The 23,749-nt window shown below is 49.0% G+C and overlaps 2 protein-coding genes across 2 annotated transcripts in view; both read left to right on the top strand.

Annotated features, from left to right (window-relative positions):
• The window catches only part of ELP6 (elongator acetyltransferase complex subunit 6), a 30,181-nt gene extending 18,664 nt beyond the window's left edge, over window positions 1-11,517 (top strand). The window contains exon 8 of the mRNA XM_082282448.1: window positions 11,418-11,517. The gene's annotated coding sequence lies outside the window, so the exon portion shown is untranslated. The remainder of the gene's footprint in view (window positions 1-11,417) is intronic.
• SCAP (SREBF chaperone) overlaps window positions 1-23,749 on the top strand; it is a 39,757-nt gene that overhangs the window by 137 nt on the left and 15,871 nt on the right. Inside the window, exons 2-6 of the mRNA XM_082282436.1 lie at window positions 11,418-11,634; window positions 15,815-15,944; window positions 16,321-16,478; window positions 22,385-22,605; window positions 23,427-23,532. Of these exons, the coding sequence (XP_082138562.1) occupies window positions 11,513-11,634; window positions 15,815-15,944; window positions 16,321-16,478; window positions 22,385-22,605; window positions 23,427-23,532 (737 nt within the window). The 5' untranslated portion in view covers window positions 11,418-11,512. The remainder of the gene's footprint in view (window positions 1-11,417; window positions 11,635-15,814; window positions 15,945-16,320; window positions 16,479-22,384; window positions 22,606-23,426; window positions 23,533-23,749) is intronic.

The raw sequence follows: 23,749 nt of genomic DNA, 5'->3' as shown, positions 1-23,749 counted from the left end.
CGAGGGCAGCGCGATCGGGTATGGAAATAACCCTTCACCACCCCTTCCCTGCCTCAGTTTCCCCTCAGGCCCCTCCGTGCCTCAGGTCCCCCTCACGGCGGGCGCGCGCCCCCCGCGCTCGCCTCCCGCCCCCACATCCTCCCCCCCCCCCTTCATTTGGGTAGAATTTGGAGGGAATACGTAAAAGGGAATGATGGGAAAGTGGAGTCAAACACTCCAGTTCTGAGGCATTAAAGGCGCAAAGCAAAGAGGGGGGAGCGGAGGGAAAGGGTTAAATTCCCCCCCTCCCCCCGTGCTGCAGGACGAGGAGAAGATGCTTTATGGAAAAGGATTAAAACGAGGGGGTACGTAAAGGGAATGATGGGAATGTGGAGTATTTTATTCCATAGGGGTTTGTTGGTGCCGTAAGGATTTTCTGCCGTGGTTCTCTGGGGACTTGGCTCTGTGCTGCGAGTCTCTGCCCTCTGGATAATCACCTGTCTTTGGAATTCGGTCGATATTCAGGAATCATCGACAGAGAGATGGAAAAAGTTTTGGGGCATCAGAGGTGCAAAGCGAAGAGGGCGAGAGGGAGGAAAGGGTTCACCTCTGCTGCAGGATCAGGAGAATATGTTTTATGGGAAAGTATTAAAATGATGGGATATGTAAAGGGAATGATGGGACAGGGGAATGAAACACTCCATGAGGTTTGGTACAGGCTCACTGAGCACTTCAGAACCAGGAAGATTTGCTGCCCCGGTTCTCTGGGGACTTGGCTCTGTGCTCTTGCAGTTATCTTGCCCCCTGAATCACCCTAAACTTCGGGATTTGGTCAAAATTTAGGAGTCGACTTCCTCATGTGAGTCAGAATGAACATCTTTAATATAACAAGCAAGCAGCTTTTGGAATGCTGAGGCAGTTCTAGGGTTGTGTTTGGGAGAATCCCAAGGAAAGGACTCCGGAAAGATTTTGGCCTTAGTGCCAGAATCTCCTGAATGCAGCATCCACGTGTTTTTCCGGGTTGTTGAAAGACAAACCAAGTTTCTTTTCATGCAAGGGGCAGAGGGGAGGTGTGAGCTCCCTCTCTGTGAAACCAGAGCTGTGAGAGCAGGACTAGGGTGGTAAATTTGGGATTACACGAGTTGTTGTGTAATGCAGAAAGGAGATTAGCTGGCTGGGATTGGGAAGAGAGGAAAACACCCTGGGATGTTCCCTGAATGTGTGACACAGCCCCAGGAACTTCCCCCAAACCAGCTCTGCTCTGTGTTTCCACGTACAACTTGGCATGGTTTATTTTTCCAATCGTGATTCAAATATAACATCCCAAAAGAGCCAAGAACAATCAGGGTTTGTCTCAGGAGGGTCAAAATAGTATTTTAAGTGTCAGAATCCTGTGATGAATGAATTAGTCAGGCTCTCACTGGGTTACTCAACACGGTTTTCAGTCACGGGATTGCTGGGCCTACCTGGCATCAGAGTTTGGATCATTATGCACCAAAACCTCCTTTTTTTTCCCCCCTCTCTGATGAGAATTTAAAAAGTAGAACAGGTACAGCTTGAGGAACAAAAATAGCATTACCTGGCTGTAGTGGGAAGTAGTAGGTGAGGAGCAGCAGCACAGCGCTTCCAGTAGATCCTGAGTCCTGGGAATCCTTTCAAGGGGATTCAAGGGAGCTGCAGGCCCCTTCCTCCCCTTTTACAAGAGACTTTCTCTAGGGGTTGTGGCTGGAGGTGGGGGGCACGGAGGGACCAGTGGCACTCGGCACAAGGGGCTTGTGAGACTGGAAGGAGGTGTAGAAGCAGCTCTCCAGGCGTTCCTGGGCTCTGATATCTGTGATTATAGTTCCTTTGAATCCCTTTCTCCCCCTTGTGCAGTGCTTTAAAGGGTGAGAAAGAAAGGCTTAAGGAACATGGAGCAGTTCTGTGGTGGTGCAGCTGCTGTTTCTGTGTCTGGAAGCGTTACTGCTCACATCCAAGATATGCAGAACAGGGAATTAAGGGTGGCTGTCTTGGAGGGAATCTTTTAATTCATGTCCTCAGGTGAAGACCCAGCCCTGATGGCTCAGAACAGCTGTGGCCTTATGGCACAACTGGGAAAAAATAAAGTTCTCCTTCCAGGAAAAGAGTGATTTCAGCTGGAGTGAGAGTGTGGTGGGCAATGGGGAGGGGAGCAGAACTGCAGTTCTTTGGGGAAATCTGAATTAATCTTGTATGGAGCATTGTGGTAAAGGAATAATAGTTGGTTTGTTTACAAAAGACAATGTCCGAGTCAGGCTTTGGGACTTGCTGCCTGACAGAGGAATTTTGGGATTGTTTCTCCATCTGGAAGAAAGAGTGCAGTGATTTCCTAAGCCTGGCTTCCTAATTAGCGATGATTAGAAAGGAAAATGTTTAGTTCTGTGTGATGCTGGAGATGCCAAAGGCTCCTGCTCAGGGCTGGGAGCTGGTTAGTGTGTTCAGCCTTGCCCGGTGTTCTGCTGTAACCCAGAACCTGTGGAAAACCAATCCCAGGCAGGTGCGTCACCTTACAGGTGCTGTGTCCCTCTGGGCCTCTTGGGGCCCTTCACAAGCCCCAAAGATCTGGGAGTGCAGACTTTTGAACCATGGAAGCTGTCCTGATTAACGCTTTGGGGGTTATTTCTGAGGGAACAATGCAGGGAAAGACGTGCTGAGGGTTATGTCTTAGTTTTTGTTTTTTATTTCATTGATAGATGGTCACAATTATGGGGTTTGTCTCCCTTTTGTCATCCTTCACTTCCTACCCGTGAGGGGATCCCTGGTAATTACATGACTGACAGCCAGAGCTTCCAGAATTCCAGAGTCCAGGCTGGAAACACCGCTGAAGCTCTAGCTGGGTCTGTGTGGAAAGGGAACGTGTTCCCCCGAGAGCCAAGGGCACACTTCTCGTTTCCTGCCAAATCCACGAGTTTTGGAAACCCTTCACTTAACAGGAGCCCAACTGGTGCTACACCCCAGTCCTCCCTCTGAAATGGGAAGACTCTTGGTTTACATGTTTCCACAACGTATTTTTCAGGGAAATGATAGTGTGTAACGGATAAACTTCGTTTGACCGAGCTCTAATTACAGTAAGTCAGGAAACTCCTGCCAGTGATAGCTGGACTTTGCTGCAGGGGTGTTTAATGGTACTCAAAAGCTATTTCTGAGGGGCTTTTGGAGGGATTTTCTTCTAGGAGGCAAATGGACCCCATGTGGGCTGTGGGTTTGGAGAGCGCAGAATTCTGCTCGGGCGGTTTACGTGGATGTGGTTTACCTGGGAAGGGTTTTGGGAACCTCCTGTCTGCTCCTGGGGCTGGAGCAGGGACCTGGCACAAGCAGAGCTGGAGTGGGCTGGGAAAGGAGCTACAATTCCTTCCATGGACAATGTTTGCCTGTCCTGGGCACTCCTGAAGCTGTTACTGTCCCCTTCAACTGTCCCTGCCCTGTCAAACTGTGGAGTGAAGCATGGAAACATCTGTTGTGGCACATCCCTTAAAAAAGGGTTGCAGAGAAGGTGCAGTTCAGGTATTCAGACATGAATTTGAGTTTTGAATTAGTTTGTTTCAGAAATAAACCCCAAACCATACAGACAGAATGTGTTTGCCTACATTAAACAGGTTGGCTTGGTTTGGGTTTAATTTCCTAATATTGATCATTTACCACCCATGCTGATTTCTGTTCTGAAGGAGAGTTTTGAGCCAGGAAGTGTGTCCTCTGCAGGGAGAGGAGCCCAGCCCTAGAGAAAGAAATGGGGAAGCAGTTGTGCTCAGTTCAGATCCTCGTTTGCTGAGGTGAAAGATAGTTGAGCAAGAGGGTGAATCTCCACAGGATGTGTTGGGATGGTGAATGGCTGCTCCGGGTGCTTCCCAGGTGAACTTTGCCTCACAAAAGCAGAGCTGGAGCTGGGCAGAAATTATTGAAGTGCTGATTTATCGTTGCTTTCAGCACTCCTGCAGTGGGGGTTATTCAAACCCAGAGGTGTTTCCGTTCCTCGTTTGAAGAGCAGCAAGGCCACAAAGGGAGGATTAAGATAAAATCAAACCTGACTGTCAGAGGGCATTAAGGGACACAGAATTATTCTGGGAATGTCCTCATGGCAGGAAGGTGGTGAAGGAAAGGAAAACTTAATGTCTGGCATCCCCAAAACTGGAGCGTTCAGCACCTTTTGACTCTTGGTGAGCAACTGGTGGTAGTGCCGGGCTACAAAAAGGAAGAGCAGCTTTGCAAGCTGTCGTTTCAGGGAGGTATTTTTGTCTGTGTGCTCAAAGCATGGACTAAAAAAGACCTGAAAAGCTTTAGGAGGCGTCTTTTGAGACATGGAAAGTCGGTGATGTTTTTAAAGCCTGGAAGAGAGCGAGCAGTTGGTGTGGGTGAGAGAGTGGGACAAAGAGAATGGGCGAGTAGTAGTCATCCCAAAATCCTGCAGCAAGTGGGAAATGTCTGAAGAGCACCTGACAAGGTACAGGGAGTGTGGAATAGCTGGTGCTGCTTTGCCACAGGTATTCCTTGGCAAGGTGAGTTTGCTCTTTCTAGGATAAGATACCAGGGCTGTTTCTGGCTGCACAAAAGCAGCTGTGGTCATGAATTCTCTAAGGTTTGATTTTTATCCAAATAAGAGTCTTGGGTAGGTGTCATTAAAACAAACCCAAAGCCTAAGAAGGTGCCAGTCTATGATAGATAAAGTCGTGGTTAAATAAATATTCAGAGCAGCAGTAGCACCCTTGTTAGTGGGCGTGGGTGTACTGAGAGGGGCACTGGGGGGCTCTGGGGTCTCACTCATCACTGAAGCAGCAGGACAGACTGTGCATATTCAAGCTGTAAATGCCATAAAGCAGGGAAGGGCTGCACATGTGACTCAGGAGTGAGAAACGGGTTTGAGCAATTAAACGTGGCCTGAAAACGGGGTGGTGATGAGGAAGGACAGTGGTGAGGTTGGGATTCAAGCAAAAATAGCCAGCTGCAGGCATCAGGATAATTGATGAGGTGTAATCCCTAATTAAAGGAACCTGGTGACCTCCTGTGTGTGTGGGAAGGGGGAGGTGAAAGGTTCTGTGTGAAAATTGGTGGTGGCGGCTGTGGCAGCACTGTGGGAGCAGTTGGACTCCATGGAGTCAGGCTTTTCCAGCCCCAGCAATTCCATGGGTCCAAGTACCACTGCTGGGCTGTCTGGCTGGCTGTGCCCACTGGGAACAGAAGTGGGTTACATGGCAGGGAGGGGCCCAGGGAAAGCGTTACCAAACCCTGTCTGACACCTGGGACCTGCGGACATTTCTCTGACTGCTGAAGAGCAAATTGGATAAACATCTGTTGGGAATAATTGAGCATAGTTTGTTATGCTCTGAGTGAGGGCCACGAGGCAGAGCCCCCAGAGTCCCCTCCAGCCCTGTCTCCTTCCTCTCACTCTGACCTGTCATTGCTGACGGGGTTTTCCTGTGCTGTGGGTCCCTGGCCATGACTGGGGCAGGGTAAATGCAGTGGGAGAAGGGCCTTTCACTGCGGGCAGGGCGAGGAATGCTGTGTCCTTCAGTGCGAGCGGTGGTGGCCTTGTGTGATGCACAGAGAGCTGTCACGGGTGTGCTGAAGGGTTTAGCTGGAGTTTGTGTCAGTCACGTGCTTTGGTGGGGAGCGAGGGTGGCCTGGGCTCTTTGTCTCTTGTCCGTAGTATGAGCAGTGCTGGAAACTTCAGGAATGGCACTGAGCACGGATCACACAAAGTCACCATTTCATGGATGACACAGAACCAGAGAATCATGGTTTGGCTTGGATGGGACCTCGAAGCTCATCTTGTTCCATTCCCTGCCATGGGCAGGGACACCTCCCACTATCCCAGGGTGTTCTGAGCCCCAGTGTCCAGCCTGGCCTTGGACACTTCCAAGGATTGAGCAGCCACAGCTGCTTCTTCCTGCCAGGGCCTCCCCACCCTCCCAGGGAACAATTCCTTCCCAATCTCCCATCCATCCCTGCCCTCTGGCACTGGGAAGCCATTCCCTGTGTCCTGTCCCTCCATGCCTTGTCCCCAGTCCCTCTGCAGCTCTCCTGGAGCCCCTTTAGTCCCTGCAAGGGGCTCTGAGCTCTCCCTGTGTCCTTCCCTTCTCCAGGGGAACATTCCCAGCTGTCCCAGCCTGGCTCCAGAGCAGAGGGGCTCCAGCCCTCTCCTCTGGACTCTCTCCAGCAGCTCCACACCCTTATGCTGTTGGACCCCAAGGCTTTGCACAAGTCCAGGCAGATGATCCAAAAGCATTTTGCCTATTTTATACCCCACACAAGAGGCTTGGGCTGAGATGTTGATCCTGGTCTGGTAGAGAGGATTAGAAAATGGCACGAATAGAAATTCTACCTTCAGTAGAAAGGGAAGAGCATTGCAGGTCTGTGCTGGGCAAGCTGTTTACACAAGGCTCCAGGCTGGAGTGAAGGATCGATGGAGTCCCTGGTGTCTGTGCCTGGCACTGGGTTGGGATCTATGGCCAGGAGAAGGGAACGGTGGGATTGCACGGCTGGGATTTGTGGGGAAACTCTGAGATGTAACTGCACGGGAGTGTTGCATCAGTCTGATATTTTTAGGAGAAAGTGATTCCCCAGCCACTTGTAGAGCGCCTGCATTGATAAACAAAAAGGAGGAGATTATTCCAAAGGGATCACGTGGGATGCATTGCATAAGGACATTTGCCAGGGCAGGCTCCCGGCCTCTCTGGGTCCCTGTCTGGTTCCTGAGCGTGGCCAGGCACAAACGAGACCAGTCTGTTGGGCACTGGCAGCCAGTGCCATGCTGGGGACAAGAGGCTCGTGTCCAAGGGGCTCCTGGAGCCAGAGGGATCCCTGGCTTTGCTCAGCAGTGCCTCATGGCTCGCTCTTCCCGAGGTTTATCCGCTGGCTGCGTAACCCGTGTGACAGGGACAGTGTCCTGGGGAGAAGATTTCCCCGGCTTAGCCACGTGTTTATTTTGAGCTGCTGCTCTGTAGTTGGTTTGATGCCAAGTTATCCCAGGATAAAAGAGATGGCCCTTTCCTGCTCCGCTTCCTCGGGCCTTCCTAGGGCCACCTGGTGTCCACTTGCTGATAAAATCTGCTCCAGCTGGAAAAGCCTTCTGAAGCTGCTCTCTGTCTTTGAGCATCCTTGAGCTTCTCAGTACCTTTTCCAGTTCTCCTCTGAGGAATGCCCCGTGCTGTGTGTAGCACTTAGCACATGTGAGGATGGATTTACATCCTGATTCCATTCCATTCTTAACAATTCCTAATGCACAGTTTCCTTTTTTATACTGCATCACGTCACACCTTCAGGGAATTAAGGATCAGGATCCCTGGACATTATTTTCCCTGTGTGCATCACATCCCATTTGCTGGAACTGGGTGATGCTTAAGATTCCTTCCCACCCAAACCATTCTGGGATTCTGTGATTGTGGAGGTGGATCATTCCCAGCTGTACAGGGTTGGGCAAGAACTCTGCAGTGGAGAAGAACGGATTGGGAAATGTTTCCTTGTGTTTGGAATCTCTGTTCTTCATGTGCAAGGGAGCTTCCCTTGGCTAGATGCAACAAGGGGAGTGAACTTTGAAATTATGTTTTTTCTAAATTTGGATATTTTCTATTTTTGTCACAAATGCCAAGCTTCTGCGTTTCATGGCTCTGCACGTGGAACATCCCATCCTGTCTCATCATCCACAGCAACAAGCTGTTGTCTGGTGCTGTTGGGAGTACTTTGGGAAGGAAGAAAGGATAGAAACCACATTCAGTGAATGACTTCTGAAACAGGAGTTGAACTGAGGTTCATCTCTTGTAGCAGAAAAGTTCAAAAATGTCCTGAAAACTGTTTTGGAAGCTGATTTTGAATGTCAGCCCCTGTTTTGGGAGCAGATAACTTTATCTGACATGTAGAGATTGTTGAAGTGTTCTCTTTGAATCTTTGTCGTTGTTGCTACTCCAACTTTTCAAGAGCTGTTTGTAATATGAGTGAAATACCGCTTATAAAATGGGGTCTATTCCAGATAACCTCTGAATTTTTAAACTCAAAACATAAATGAGTGTTGTACAGGGAGGAAAACAGGCAAAAAGAAATGGGGGAAAACAGGCAAAGTGGGGCAGAACAGATAAAATGAGGAAAGTCTGCACATTTTGGGGATTGAAATCTAGTTCAAAAACTTGTGTCAGACTTTCAGCACAGTTTTAGCCACAGAGCTGGAATGGAGGGAGTGGAGTCAGAAATGTGATTTTCTACCTTTTGAATATGGAAAGTACCCCTTCTGTGAAGGACAATCCATTTAGGACTTGGAGGCTGTTCCGGAGCCTTGTTCCTGACAGCAGTGTTGGGATTAACCCCTTGCAGACAGCGGCCTCCCCGGGGTTAGTGCATGGCTGTGATTTTCCCATAGGAAGTGTTCTGTTCCTCGTGACCTCTGTGTCCTTTGGCAGCACAAAGCACGTTATTCTTCCCATGGGAATGCGAGGGGAGAACAGGACCTTGGTGTTAGAGCCCATTGTGCAGCATTTCTGTGAAGGAGGCTTGTCTTGAGGGAGGCTCTTGTTTTCCCACCTCTGAAGTCCTTAGGAATGTTCCCTGGCCCTCACTGGGGGACAGTCCATGCTTGCTGAGGAGAGGGAGAGTTGGATTCCCGAGATCTGTGCCTCTCTCCCTCCCCTCCTTCCTTTGTGGATGGTGGGATTTGGGAGCTCCCAAGGCAGTGACACCAGTGAGTGATTGCTCAGAGATTCAGAGCCCTGAGCCACCTCCAGGGCCCAACAGAGGGCGAGAAAATCCGGGTGGTTTTCTGGGGTGTGAGTGATCCAGCATCTGTTTTCTGCATCTCCGGGGAACCTGAGATTTCCCTTGTTTTTGGGAGTGTCTGTGGTGCTGAGTTTGGGCAGTACCATGAAATCATCGCCATGGTGAGGGCTGAGGCGAGCTCGGAGCTGTTTGCAGGTCAAGGGGAGGCCGTGGATCAGCTGGGTTTGGTGATGGCTCTTCTGCTCTGTGTGTGCTGGGAAGAGCCCAGGAGTGTGTGAAGCACCTGTAACACCTACCTGTGTGTGAACATGTCCCACAGGCTGGGGGACGAGGTGGCACATGGATACAAGGAGGCACTGTCCTGTTTGGACCCTCCGCTCCTGGCTCACAATCTGAGCTGGAGCCCAGATGAAATGTGTCAGTTAGAGCAGGAATTTGAGGTGTTCTGGCTGGTCTGGTCTCTAGTGGCATCAGTCCTGATGCTTCCATGTGTTCTGGGGCAACTCTGAAGGCAGAAGGTGTCTCTGATCCCCCAGGAACCTGTGTGGGATTGATGGATGCAAGGCAGTGCCTGCAGCACCAGGAGGGGGAATTACTGCTGGTGGTCCCTGCCTTGCTGCTGGTGGTCCATCACCCACCTGGCCCTCAGGTGTGTGAGCATCACATTGAGCTGCTCCCTGGGCAACAGCATGGACCAACCCAGTGACCTTTATAAATTCTCTTTTTTAGTAAATTCTTCCTTCTTTCCCATTCATTCCTCCCCTGTCCTTCCCAACAGCGTTGGCAGGAAAACTCCTCAAATCCCACGTCTGCTCCGGGGCTGCTGCAGGGCTGAGCTGTTCCCATCTGCAGAGCGGGTGTGGACAGGCAGGTCAGCCCTTGGATGTGCAGATCCTGGTCGGATGCTGGAAAAGGGGGTGTGAGGAGCAGAGGGGCCATGTTGGGTGTGTTCCTGCTTTGCCAAGCTTGGGGTTGTAAATGGAAAATGCTGGGTTAAAATTCCCATTGGAGGTTTAGATATAGGCAACGTGATGGAGCAAATTATTGTATGTATTGAAGTGCAAGAGAAATACTGTGGAATGGGGATTTATTTTGGATTTTTCCTTATATTTCCCCCCTCCAGGCTTCACTAGCTCAGCTGTGTGTTTTTATTACACCTAATGCCAAGGCCTGGTTCCAGAACATTTTGTGGAAAACTGAGGAGTTGAGTATACCTAAAACCGCAGGTGACTGTGTCTCAGAAAGGGAAGAGTTTTCTACCTTTGTTAGTTTTTCCTCTAAGCTCACAGTGGGCTCTGCTGTGTTTCCCTGCCCTCAGTGTCCAGGGAGGCTCCTGGGAAGGCTGTAAAGCCTTTCAGACAGAAATTGAAAGAATTTGGAACATGTAACTATTGTTGAGTGAGATAAAAGCTTTTGTCTTGGGAAAAGTAGCACGTTAGAGTTGATTTTTCCTGCAAAAAGAAGTTCTACATCTCTTCCTTCTGCTGGTCAGCCTTGTTTTTGTAAGAGTGCAGGGCATTGGAGCCAGGTGGGGTCGGGCTCTGCTCCCAGGGAACAGGGACAGGACAGGAGGAGAGGGAACGGCCTCAGGCTGGGCCAGGGCAGGCTCAGGGTGGACAGCAGCAGGAATTTCCCCATGGAAAGGGTGCTCAGGCCTTGGAAGTGCCCAGGGAGGTTTGGAGTGCCCAGCCCTGGAGGTGTCCAAGGAGTGACTGGAGGTGGCACTCAGAGCTCTGGGCTGGGGACAAGGTGGGCATCGGGCACAGGCTGGACTCGGTGACCTTGGAGGGTTTTTCCAAGCTCAGTGATCCTGGGATTCTGTGAGGTGTGTCCATCTCTTGTACCTGAAGTGAATCAGAAATGTCACCTGTGGTGCTGCGAAGTGAAAACATCCCAATGCCCTCGTGCTTCCAGGCAAACTTTGTCTTGGGTTTACAGTCATGCAAAAGGCAAGAAATTCTCCTTTAACATTTGTCCTACAATCAGCAGGTTTATTTTGGCTTAGATAATCTCTGTTTGCAGAAATGACTTGGAGCAGGAACAGTTCCTGCTGTTCACTCTTACGAGCTCTGTCACAGCATAAAGCAAATAAAGATGGCAGATTTTAATATGCAACCCCCCCCCCCCCCAAGTGATAAAGAAATCCTAGCTTTGGAATGCTCTGTGTTTTCTTACAGAATGCTGCTGTTGGACAGCAGGTGAAGAGAGTAAATACAAAGTTTTCCTCCTTGAAATGACTAGAAATTGTTGCCAGTATTGTACTCCTCCCCAGAGCGGCTTTTGGCAGCTAAGGCTGGTCAGAGAGCCACTTTTGATGTATTTTTTGCCACAGGAGCAGCATATCCATGTTGTTCCTGAGTTCCTCATGGAACAGGGATGGTCCAGTCCTGCCAGTGAGGTTGAGATCTGCTCAGTCATTTCATAGAATCAAGAAATCCCAGAATGGTTTGTGCTGCAAAGGACCTTAAGGATATTCCAGTTCTACTGCTGCCATGGCAGGAACACCTTCCACGATCCCAGGGTTCTCCAAGCCCCATCCACCCTGACCTTGGACACTGCCAGGGATCCAGGGGCAGCCACAGCTGCTCTGGGCACCCTGTGCCAGGGCCTGCCCACCCTCACAGGGAAGAATTTTTTCCTGAGCTCTGGAGATCTTTCTAAAAGGAGCTGATAATGTTTATTTCCCTTTTCTTTATCTGTTTCTCTCCCTTTGCACTCCCCAGCTGGACCCAGTGCCTTCCCTGGTGGGCTGCCCATGCTGGAATTGCCCAAGCCACTGCTGTATCCCGGGATGGCATCGAGGTGAGGGCGGCCGAGGATGACCCTGACTGAAAGGCTGCGCGAGAGGATTTCGCGGGCGTTCTACAAACACGGGCTGCTCTGTGCTTCCTACCCCATCCCCATCATCCTCTTCACAGCTCTCTGCATCCTGGCCTGCTGGTGAGTCCTCCCCAGATTTGTGTCATATAGGGCTGGGGAGGAGGTTCTTGGCAACATTCTCTCTTCTGGGCCCACCCAGAAGCTGGTTTTTTATTTAGACTTCATAGGTTTTGTCATCTCCTTCTGGGGGACAAAAGAAACAACAGGGATGAAGTGTCTTCTTGTGGTTTAGTAAGAAAGAACTAATTGAATGAGTGAAGTGAAGCAATAAATGAGATGAAAGTAACCCTTAAGCACCTTGGTAGTGGACTCCAAACTCATCAATTAAAAATGGGGAGAAGGAAAGCTGATCTTTCTCTGCACACCTGCCTGTCCTGTGCTCCCTGGAGCCTGCACTCTTCTGTTTCATCCTTGGCACGCCCATATGGGACTATTGTAAATTCCCTACTCTCCTTATGGCCCCTAATTTGGATCCCTAGTTTGCGAGTGGATATAATCTTACTCCCAGGAATGTCACATGGGCTCAGAATCATTTCCAGCAGGGCACTGTGGGGCTGAGCAAACCTTCGTGCTCAGACCATGCACACATGTGAGCGTACAGATTCTGTCTTGCAGGGTTTAACTCTCTTGTCTGTTTTGGGCAAAATAAACCCGATGTGATGATTTGCTCCCCTGTTTGTAGAAAAGCTCCACATGTGTTGCCACAGACACAGGTTTTTCTTTGAGCTGTGATGGTAACGGGCTGCTGTCACATCTCGGTTAAAACATTGTCAAAGGGAGGATTTTCACACATTAAAAACCTCTGAGGTGGCTTCTCCTGGCTGGAACCCTTTGTGGTTGTGAGCAGCAGTGGGGGTGTTGCACCTCAGCCCGTCAGTGTCTGAGTGAAGGGACTCATTCCTGGGAAGTAACATGTTTTGCCATGTGCTGAGGACTCAAGGATGGGCTTTGGCATGGATTTCCTGCTGGAATTGAGATATTTGTGCTCTTTGGAAGCACTCCACTTTGCCGGGGTGGATTTCACTGATGCATCCTGGCCACTCCTCTGCAAAAACAAGTGAGGAATGACCTGAAGCTGGGAGAAGGAAGCTGGTGTGGAAAAATCAAGGCCCAGCATTGAGGCAGAAGCTCATTTAGGCAATGTTTCTGTGCAGCAGGGCTGGTCAGGGACCCTCAGCACGGTGTGCAGCTGGTCTGAGACCTGCACAGAGCAGGGAACTCACAGAACCATGGAATCGTTAAGGTTGGAAAAGGCCTTTCAGATCATGGAGTCCAACCACTCTCCAGCACTGCCAGGGCTGCCACTGACCCCTTCCACGTTCCTCAGCCTGAAACATGCTTAATAAAAAAGTTTCAGCAAACAAGAGTGGATCTTGTGTCCTGAGTTGTTCAGAGGGAGAGAGGTGAGTCAGTCCTCTCTCCTGTACCTGGAATCAAGGAGAGCTCATGGAATTCTGCTGCAGAGAAAGTGATCTGAGTTATTGTGGTTTTCCTCCCCCTCACATCAGTAGAATGCCACTGGTTTTGTGTGTAGACGGTTTTTAAAAGCTGAAATAAAGCACAAGGTCTACAATTTATCCATCAGGGGTTCTGGCCTCAGGCAGGTGAGGGCAGTGACCATGCAGGGAATGAGGGCAGCACAGAGTCTGGCCTGGTTGCTTTGAGTGTCTTTACTCCTGGAAGGGTTTGTATAGACACTATTTCTAATGTCACTGACAGACAAGACACAGCATCTCTGGGTCTGATAATAAATTAATACCTAAAGCAAAAATTTCTGTGACTCATTCTTACTCTGTAGTCCTAAAGTCTGAAAATCCAAATTGGTCTCCACATCAGAGGGAGAGTTTTCTTGTTTTACTATAAATCCCCCTGTAAGTGACACTCCTTTTTCTCATCCCACTTGAATGGATCTGCATTTTTCCTTGAAATGAGGGTGTCACCAACCCTGTCTAACACTAGCCCAGAGAGGAACAGGTGATACCTGGAAATGTGGCCATTGGGGTAAATGTGGAATCCCAGTGTCACTCTGGAGAACAGTTTTTAGTTCAAGTAAGGATTGCACATGACCCAGGTGACTCTGCAGCAGGTTCAGGGCAATTAAACAGGTGTTTGTTATTTAACTGAAACACAGGTTCTGCTCCTGAAGAATTGCAGAACTGGCTGGAATCAGAGCCCCTGGGGAGGTATCTGTGTATATATATATATATTTATAATTATTTCTGTAAGAACAGATCATTCTTGCACAGGTTTGTACTATTTGTGTGGTAACCAGAGGACCTGAGTTAGACTCAGACTCTTCATGTTCCAGATCCCCAGAATCTCCTCTGGGACTTCACCATAACACTGGGAGCAGGTTGTGCTGCACAGGAAAGGGGAATCTCCAGTGCAGAATCTTGGGGCCCTGTCAGGGGGAAGCAGGGCAAAGCCACCATCACTTACTCAGAAACAGGTACTGTCAATGCACTTGCCAAGGCTAAAAAGGAGCTGTTGCTGCCAGGTACTGGCCTTGCCAACCCTCTGGCAAGACCCTATTACCAGATTCCCTCCCTCCTGAGCAGTGGGATTCCAGGCTGGTCTGTCTTGGCTGCAGACAGGCCAGAAGCTTGTTCTGCAGCGAGCCAGCGGAGCTGGGAGCTATTTTAGTTCCATGTATCAGCTCCTTTCCCATTACCTGAGACCTGGCAGCTCCCTGCTCCCCTCCACCCTCAGTGGCTGGGGCTGTTCCAGGTGCTGGAGCTCTCTGTGGGTCTGGGAAGGGGGAATGTACAGAGAGGGATTTGCTTGGAGCTCTCTTGGCCCCCTGAGATGTCTTGAAAATACATCGAGTTCTTGAATGAGCACTTCTGCTTGCACCTCCCTCCTGCAGGTGACTGAAATGCAGTTCCTGCTCCAGTTCACCACCTCCAGCTGGTTACATGGTCTGTGTTTCCTTTATTCTGGGATTTCAGAGGGGTTTCAGGGTGCACAGTGACATGAGCATCTAAAAAGAGCCTTTCCCAAAACCAGAACAACTTCTTGAGCTTATCTGTCGTCTCTGTTAGATCACAGGATGGGTGGGTTGGGAGGGTCTGGAGCCCATCCAGTCCAGCCCCTGCCCGGGCAGGGGCACCTGGAGCAGGTGACACAGGAACGTGTCCAGGGGGTTTGGGATCCCTCTGGAGAGGGAGACTCCAGGCCCCCCTGGGCAGCTGTTCCAGGGCTCTGCCCCTCCTCCATGGAAAGAGGCTCTTCCTCCTGCTGAGCTGGAACTTGCTGTGTTTTGGTTTGTGGCCATTTCAGGTCCTGCTGTTCTTCCCTCCTCTGTGCTTTCCATTCTTGTGTTCAATTCTTTCCCTGCTGCTCAGAAACATCCCTAACAAAGAGAAATGTGAGGAGAGTCGAACCCAAGTGCTGGAAATGCCTTCCCTGGAGCTCAGGTGGGGCAGTTCTTCCCTCTGGGGACCCGTGCACATGTCAGTGACCCAAACCTGTCACAATACAGGTCACCCAGAGCAGCTAAACAGACTAAAGTTCTGTTCTCCAGTTCAGTTTGGTGCTGACAGTTCCAGATTTTCAATGGATCTCTCTGTATCAGCAGCCTTGCTTTTCCCACCAGTTCAATTCTGATTTGCTTTTAACCACTTCTGCGAACATTTGGAGTTAAAAATCCCATTCTAAACTCTCTGAAATCTCAGTTTCTCAATCTCTGGATAGAAGTCTCTGTTGTGGAACAGCAGCTACAATCACTGGAGGTTGTGGTGGCAAAGCAGCAGGAAGATCAAGACTTCATGGGTTTGGTGTCTCACTGCTGCTCTTAAAAGTGCTTTGAGGACCAATGAAGTTAATGACAAGTTTTGGAAATAGTTTCAATCTAAATGAGGAAAAGCAGAGGATTATAAAGGGTTTGGGGAAGGGAAGTGGCCACGGGAATACACAGAATGTCTGGGGTTTGTGTGGGATACACCGGAATTAAGCCAGGGCCATACTGAGTGGTTTTGCCACAGCTAACTTGGATGGAGGAATTCAGGAGAGGCCCTGCAAGGTCTTCCCTTCTTTCTCTCCCAGTACTTTTAGTTATCCCTTTTTAAGGGAGAAAGACTCTTGGATACCAGTCCCATGAAAGCCAAAGCCCTCTCGCTGGGTCTCCTGTCCTGCGCAGCTTGGCTTTGCTGAAGTGGGCCTGGTCATTTTTTTAACTCTTCTGTCTAAAAAAGTCCATTAACCTCCAAAATGAGAGTGTGTCCTGCTTCTGTCCCCCCAGCTACCCTCTGCTGAAGCTGCCTCTGCCGGGGACGGGCCCCGTGGAGTTCAGCACCCCGGTGAAGGACTACGCTCCTCCCGGCCCGGACGCGGGCCCGCAGCACGGGGATCCTGGCGAGCGTCCCGACTGGGTGAGTCCTGCTGGGGCTGGGGGCCACTGGGGAGGGAACATGGCCCTGCTGAGCTGCCTCAGTACGTGATGGCCCAGAGCAGCTGTGGCTGCCCCTGGATCCCTGGCAGTGTCCAAGACCAGGCTGGACAGAGCTTGGAGCAGCCTGGGGTAGTGGGAGGTGTCCCTGCCCGTGGCAGGGGTGGCACTGGATGGACTTTAAGGTCCCTACAACACAAACAGAGAATCAGACCTTTTGTTCTTGCCTGCTGAGTCCTGTCATGTTCCACCTCTAATCTGGGAAGGGAAAACAAGAGTCTGGCAAAGCTGTTGGTGCTCTGCTTCTGCTGGGAGCTTCCCGGTGGCCGGTGCCTCACGCTGCCCTGGTCTCCCCGCAGTACGTCGGTGCTCCCGTGGCCTACATCCAGCAGATCTTTGTGAAAGCCACCGTGTCCCCGTGGCAGAAAAACTTCCTGGCTGTGGATGTGTTCCGGTCGCCGCTGTCCCGCGTCTTCCAGCTGGTGGAGGAGATCAGGAACCATGCCCTGAGAGACAGGTGAGGCACAGGGAGCTGCTGCTGTGCACACCTGGCTCCAGATGGCTGCCTGCAGGGCTGGGCGGGAGCTCTGAGCTGGTAACGTCCTCAAAATGAAACGAAAATGAGAGATCAGTGCTGATGGCTGACGTGGGATCATTTGTGAGTGTCCACCCTGCTCCTCTAAGGGATGACTGGTCCTTTACCCCCAGCTGCTGCTCTTGGGGCTCATGTTTTAGAAATGCCATTTTTGCTCTTCAGTACAGATTTACTCAGTTTCTTTCTCTCCCTGCCAGCTCCCCCAGCCTTGGCACTGACCTTCTGTCCATGTGCTCAGTCCCTCTCCTCCCTTATCCTATGGGATAATAATCTGCTGCCAATTACAATCAGAAACAACTTGCTCCCAGGCCGGCATTGTGTTCTCATTATCTCCCTTGTCTTCTCATTGTATTCTCATTATCTCCCCTTGGCATTGCCCTTGATGAGCAGTGATGCAACATAGAAACAAAATTATTACTTTTATTATTATTATTCATACGACCAGAAGAAAATTACTTCAACATTTAGACCTAAACCTTGGGGCAAGGTTACCATTTTGGGGATGCACTCGGATATTTTAGGAAACATCTAATTTTGAGATAAATTCTGCAATTACCTCAAAAGTCATTATGAAGTTCTTGCTTGTTGCTAGTAACAAAGTTGAGCAGAAATATTTTTTTTTATATGCAAACTGGCTTGTTTTGTATTCTATTTTCTATTCTATTCTATTCTATTCTATTCTACTCTATATCTTTTATATTGTTTTATATTACAGGAGGGAGCCAAAGGTTGTTAAGTGTACCTGGGCAGGACACACACTGTTGGTGTGTTGTCATTGGCTGCAGATCCAAGCACTCATCTCTAAAAGTCAGGAGTGACCTGGAATCTGTGGTTTGCCCCAGTTGTGGGTTTTGGTGTCACTCTGCACCCACAACATTCCACAGGGACACGAGCTGGGAGCATTGCCTTGCAGATAAGAACGTCCATGGCCTTATCTGCACCATGAACTTATCACTGCCAGGTTCCAGAGCAAATACAAACCATGGTCATCTGCCTCTTCCTGGAGCTGTTTCCAGAGGCATCACTGCATCAGTTCCTTTAAATTTTCTTTCCCAAAGCTTTTGTCCCTATAAATACCATTTTTTGGAGCATATTTTCCCTTACTTTTTTTTGATAGCTGAGACTTGTCCAGGTGTCTTGCCGTGCAGCCACAGGATACACATTGTGGACAGAGTGTTCACAAAGACAAATCATAATTTTTGAATTTCTATGCTTGTTCTTTGTAGTTATTACAGAGGAAATCTCTTCTGGAGGGGGATTTTACAAAGGCTTCAATTCATTTATCATCTGAAGCACTTTCCTGTGACGTGCGAGGCTGCAGCCAGGCAGGGCTGGTCTCTGTTCTTCACTTGGCCTTTGCTAAACACACCTTTCCTGAGCAGATCCCCCCTGTTCCCATATCCCAGTGAGGGAAGAGTCTCTGTCAGAGCAGCAGCTCCTCCTCGCTGGACAAGTGGGAGCTTTGGACAAGCCCTGCCTTAGCCTCAGATTTTGGCCACAGTTAAATTTAAGGACTGCCTCTGGCCCACATGTTCTAGTGATGGCAAATGAGGTGTTTTTGTAAAATGAATTCTTTATGAAACAGGTAGGAAATAACAGGTGAAAGATCCTAATCACAATTACTCCACAGTATAAAACTGAAGAACTACCAGTAGATTACAGCACAACATAAACAGTGCAGAGATCAAGGTCCCTGTGTTAAAGCTGGCAGAAGAACTGGCATTGATTAGGAGTCAAATGTAACTTCCCATGGAAACAAGGAAAATGTTCAGATTGCTTCATTCCTTCACTCAGCCCCTGGAGTGACCACAAAAGAAAGCACTGTCCCTGCTCGGGGGATATATATGTATATATAGATAGATTTAGATACAGATGTATGTATCTAATGATTACTGATTTAAAAAGTTACAGTGACAGGGTATAGCATTAAATGTGGAGTGTTTATGGTAGCTGGGGACAATCCAAACAAGTCCTTTTACTTGGGTTGTTACTAGTCTGTGTGGATCAGGATGTTCCACACCCACTGAGTCTTAAAAATCATAGGAAAGATGGGATGCAAATGAGGATCAAAGAAAAGTTCCTGGAGTTCATTTTTCAGTTGCAGTGATTAGAGGAGTTCAGTGATGGGTCAGTGACTCCCTTCACTTCCATTCATGGTTCTTAGTCCATTTCACAAATCCTTGCTCATCATTTCGTGTGTTAGACGATTCTGCAATAACCTGAACAAATGCATATGTACTGTAGAACAGTCTGGTTATAGCCCCAGGGGAATCAAAGGTGTAATGAAACTCAAATTGTTCCCACCTACTGCAGTGGGGAATTTTATGCCTTACCCTGAGGAGATAGGAAGAGGTGCACGCAACTGATTCCATAATTATATGAAAATTCAAGTTACATTCAGGGGGAAATCTTTTCCACCCCCTGTGACAGCCAGAGTGAAGACACAAGCATGCTAAAGCAAGAACTCGTATACACTGCAAAACTACTGGGACAAAATATATGCAAGTATTAATCAAACCAATTGAAAACTCAGGTGCTCTAGTCCCTTAACAAGACTGATCAAGATTTTTAACACTGTGTAGATTTGGGCTGTCTTTCCTTCCAGAAGGAGCATCACTCCAGCTGGAGGAAGGCCACTGGAAAATATGTTTGGTGTGGAATTCTCATCATCTGAATATTTTCATGAAATGAATGGGAAACTGAGAACAAATCCAGCAGTTGCTGTTGTTATCAGTGTCACAGTTTGCAGCAGCTTTAGCCCCTGCTTTGTGCTGCAAAAAATAGAGCTTTTTGTCCAGTATGCCCTAATTTCCAGTGTAACCACTCACCAAATCCACGCCAGTGTTGTGGAGCTTCCACTGATCAGTTTTTATCTTTCTGATTTTTGTCAGCTGATCCACCTTGTTGTTCCAATGAGTCTGTAAAGCTTGGTCATTTGCATGAGCTCTGCCCCATCCTGTGTGCATTTGTCCATGGGATGGGGCCTGTAACAACAACCACTTCCAGTCCTCCTTCTGCCAAGCCTCTCTTCCCTTCACTTGCCAATCCAGTGCTTCCCACTGACACAACAACTGTGGCACCAGCCCAGAGCACGTAAGAATCAACACAGATTGGCTTTGTTTTCTCCTTTACTGCCAGCAGTACAGCCTTTAACTCTCCCACCTGTGCACTTCCTACTACTTCTTCCACTACTTGCACTCCTGTTTCAGTGTTCAGAGCAACTGCTCTGTACCTCCATTTCCCACCAGTGCGTTTGGCTATCGGGGAACCAGACATCTCCAGCTTCAGAGTGTGAAGTGAATGCAGGAGCATCCAGTATAGGACAAGATTTATGGCTGTTGTCAAACTAACCTGTCTGGAGTCACAGCTCTCTGAAGTTCGTAGGGTTTTAGTGCCTTCCATTTGGGCACACCCACCCCATCTGTGTACTGTCACTCTGTGCAATTGCCTCTGCGTCACTGCCCTTCTTAACACTGGCCAACAGACTGAAAGGTCCTTGGATTTTCACAGGTTGATGCTGTTGAACTTTTTATCCTCATTCAAGAGCTCAGGTCAGGGATAACAATCCCTTTTCCCAGGCAGTGTTTCTCTTTCCAGTATCTTTAAATGCTGTGGAACTGAACCCTAATGGTTGTTTGGGTCTCTGTGGCCCTTTCTGGAACATATTACAGTAAGTCCTGTGTTCAGCAGAATCCCATTCAGCAGCCATTACAGGAGCACTGGGATGAGCTGGCCCAAGTGATGTTTGTGACTCCTCTATCAGTGTTTGCAGAGCCTGTTTGTGGCTGTCAAGCCATTGCCAGTTTTGGGTTTTCCTCATTAATGTTTGCAAGGGTCTTGCTATTATAGAAAATCCAGGAAAATGATTTCTCCAGTATCCTGAAGTATCTTCTGAGGTTCCTTTTCAGTTGTGGGGGTAGATATAGCATCTAATTTTGTAATGGTTTCATCTGGAATTACAGCTTGGCCTGCTACCCCTCAGGCTCCCAGGAATTTGGCCTCTTTAGAGGGACTTTGACTCTTAGCTGAGGGCACTTCTATCCCCTCCCCATTTAATCTATTCCAGATATCCTGTGCTGTTGTTCTTACTGCACTCTCCTCCTCACCTCCTACCAACACAGCATCAATGCACTGATAAACCTGCACTCCTTCCTGAGTTTTTATTTGTTGGAGTTCAGCTAAAGCATTGTGTGCTATGGTGGGTGTGTGCTCATATCCCTGAGCTAGGCAAGTGAAGGTGGATTGTGTTCCTTCCCAAGGGAGTGCAGATTTGAGTTTATTCCTCCTGAACTGGGGCCATAAAAAACATGTCTGTTCTATCCCAAGCTGCCATCCCTTTGTGTGCAGCTGCCTGCAGAGTAGCAGTGAGGTCTGCAGTATTTGGGCCTGCTGCAGGGGGTGGTTCTGCATTAGCATTAAGCCCTGATAATCAGCAGCTAAATGCCAGCTCTGTCTGCTTTTATCACCTGGAAAACAGGGGAATTCTGAGCAGAATGAGTCCTAAATGTAATGCCCCTTTGTTCTAAATCTTTAATTACTTCCTTTATGCCTTGTTTGGCTGCAGGAGGCACAGGGTACTGTTTAACCTTAGCTACAGCAGAAGCAAGAAAAACTGGAGCCATTTGTAAGAGATTGATTTTCCTACCCTTCCCAGAAAGATTATTGTGTGGTTTAAGTTGGGTCCACAGGACCAAACATCCCTGGTTGGTAATTGCCAAAGTTTCCCTTTAAGGATGTCATATCCTAAAATGTTTTCTTGATGATCTGCAATCACAAATGTGTGTGAAGTCATTCCCCAGGTACCATAAACAAACTGTGGCAGTGTAAGAGAGAATATTTTTTCCATTAAAGCCAGCTAAATTAACTTTTCTATTTTTAAAACCTAAGTTCAGCTTTTTAGCATCCTTGGGAGTAATCAAAGAGGTCTGAGCTCCAGTGTCAATTAAACATTTTAAAGGTTGTCCAGGGAAATGTACAGAAGATTTCTGTTTTGGGAAAGTTTGGTGAGGTGTCTGTCAGTCAGAAATGCAGCTCCTCTTCTGACCTCACTTCAGCAGTGAGGTGTTTTTGGGCAGCTGGGAGATGCCAGACCAGTGTTAACCCCGTGGAGCCAGAATAACCCCCTGCAAGACAGTAACAATAACTCCCTGTGAGACACTTGTCCTGGCTGAGTTACCTGAGCGGGTGACAAGCAGCAGACCAGCTCCTGGTGGGCTGAGATGTCCTGTTACACTTCTCTGTCCCACAGCTGGGTCTGTCACTGACCCTTCCCACCAGGGCCTGTTGTAAACCCAAGCTGAGTCTTGCTTGAATTAGTGGTTCCAGTTCATACCAGTTACACCTGTATGGAATTCTGGACCTCTGAGGAAATTCTCCTTTCCACACTATGCAGAGGAATTGGGAAGACACCACACCCAGGTGCAGACATTGAATCCTGGGTGCATTTTAGAGCATTCTGTGCACCTCAAGGGATCCAACTCAGGAAAGCTGACCAGGATTCCTGTAAAACATCCCATTGCATGTGTGAAGAGAGGTGTGGAGAGGGGTTTGAGGTCTGGAAAAATTGCAGAGAGAGTTTCTCTGTTAAGTGTGGAAATGAAAGTGTGGCACCAGACGTGGGTGAGGAGCGAGAGCTGTGTGGTCAGGCAGCACCCAGGGAATGTTGATGGAATTCTGGAGCCTGTTCACAGTTCCAGGGAGACCCAGCTCCTGTTCTCAGCTGTGAGGAGGAAGAGCAGCAACACCTGAGGCAGGTGCCTGGGATGCTCCTCTCCAAAAGCTTTGCCTTTGCCTCGGTTTTGTCCCACAGCCCTGTGCTTGCCTTTCAGCTCCGGGGTCAGGAGCCTGGAGGAGGTTTGTCTCCAGGTGACAGACCTGCTGCCCGGCCTCAGGAAGCTGCGGAATCTGCTCCCGGAGCACGGCTGCCTGCTGCTGTCCCCAGGGAACTTCTGGCAGAACGACCGCGAGCGCTTCAATGCTGACCCAGATATCATCAAAACCATCCACCAGCATGAACCAAAGACCTTGCAGACATCAACCACTCTCAAAGGTGAGGGGCTGGAGAGCCAGGGAAGCTGGGAGTTGCCTACAGCTTCATTGTTATTCCATCCTCGCTAATTCCAACACCTGGATTGCTGATAGTGCCAAGTTGGGCAGTATTTTGTCATTCACAGCAGCCGAAGCTGCCCAGTCTTTTTTGTCTCTCACTTTATATGTGTATTGGAGCCCTGATCTGTATTTGTGGGAAGTGAATAAATCACTCAGTCAGGCTCCTTTCTGCAGGTAAAAATAGCAGGGTTTTTTTCCTCTCACTCTACACATGCACTGGCTTTTCCCTCTGTCACACTCAAGGCTGCCTCACTGACACAGATAAATCAACATTCATCCTGCTCCCTGGTGTGTTCTAATTCCTTGCACACAGCCTGAGCTGACAATGGATATCATAAAAGTATTTTTATCTCTTACTTATAAAAAACCCTCTTACCATGTGTGGGATCATTAGTGGCTCCATAATGCCAGAGGAAGTGCTGGTTTAAATGCATGTTGAATCCTTTGGTTTTAAAGGAACTTCAAAGTTCTGGAAGTGTATAATGTATTATATTACATGTCTGAAAAGGGGTTTGTACCCCAGAGGAAGTTTGCTTTAAAGGTTATTTTTGAGCATCCAGAGTGTGAGCTCACTGTGGCTGGAGCACGTGGAGCCTGCATCAGGCGTGAAGCCCATCCGTGGGGTCTCCCCCGAGCACTGGGCAGTGCGGGATATCCCACGGGCTAAGAGCAGCCGTTCCCACTGCTGCTGATGACAAGGAACACCTCTCCCCCCTGTCCTGCGTGTGTGCTGCTCCCTGATGCCCATCCCTGTCTCTGCAGACCTGCTGTTCGGGCTGCCCGGCAGGTACAGCGGGGTGAACCTGTACAACCGGCGGCGCGTGGTGTCCTACACCGTCACCCTGGGGCTGCAGCGCTACGACTCCAGGTGAGGGCTGCTCTGGGCACAGCTGCTGTTTGCTCCACTCTGATGTTGGCATGGTTTTCTTTACCCTCTATTTCCTTGTGGTTTAGAGTATCTTGCATCTCAGAAGGTGCTTTTCTGGGGAGAAAATTTGCTGTGTTTTAAGGAAATTAAATACTCTCAGTTCTCAGTTCCTCTTCAGAAACAGGGTCTGTAGCATCGAGAGCTGCTAGGGGGAGCT

Source organism: Coloeus monedula (genome assembly GCF_965178545.1).
Source record: "Coloeus monedula genome assembly, chromosome: 1".
NCBI lineage: Eukaryota > Metazoa > Chordata > Aves > Passeriformes > Corvidae > Coloeus > Coloeus monedula.
This window is presented reverse-complemented; position numbering and strand designations above follow the sequence as displayed.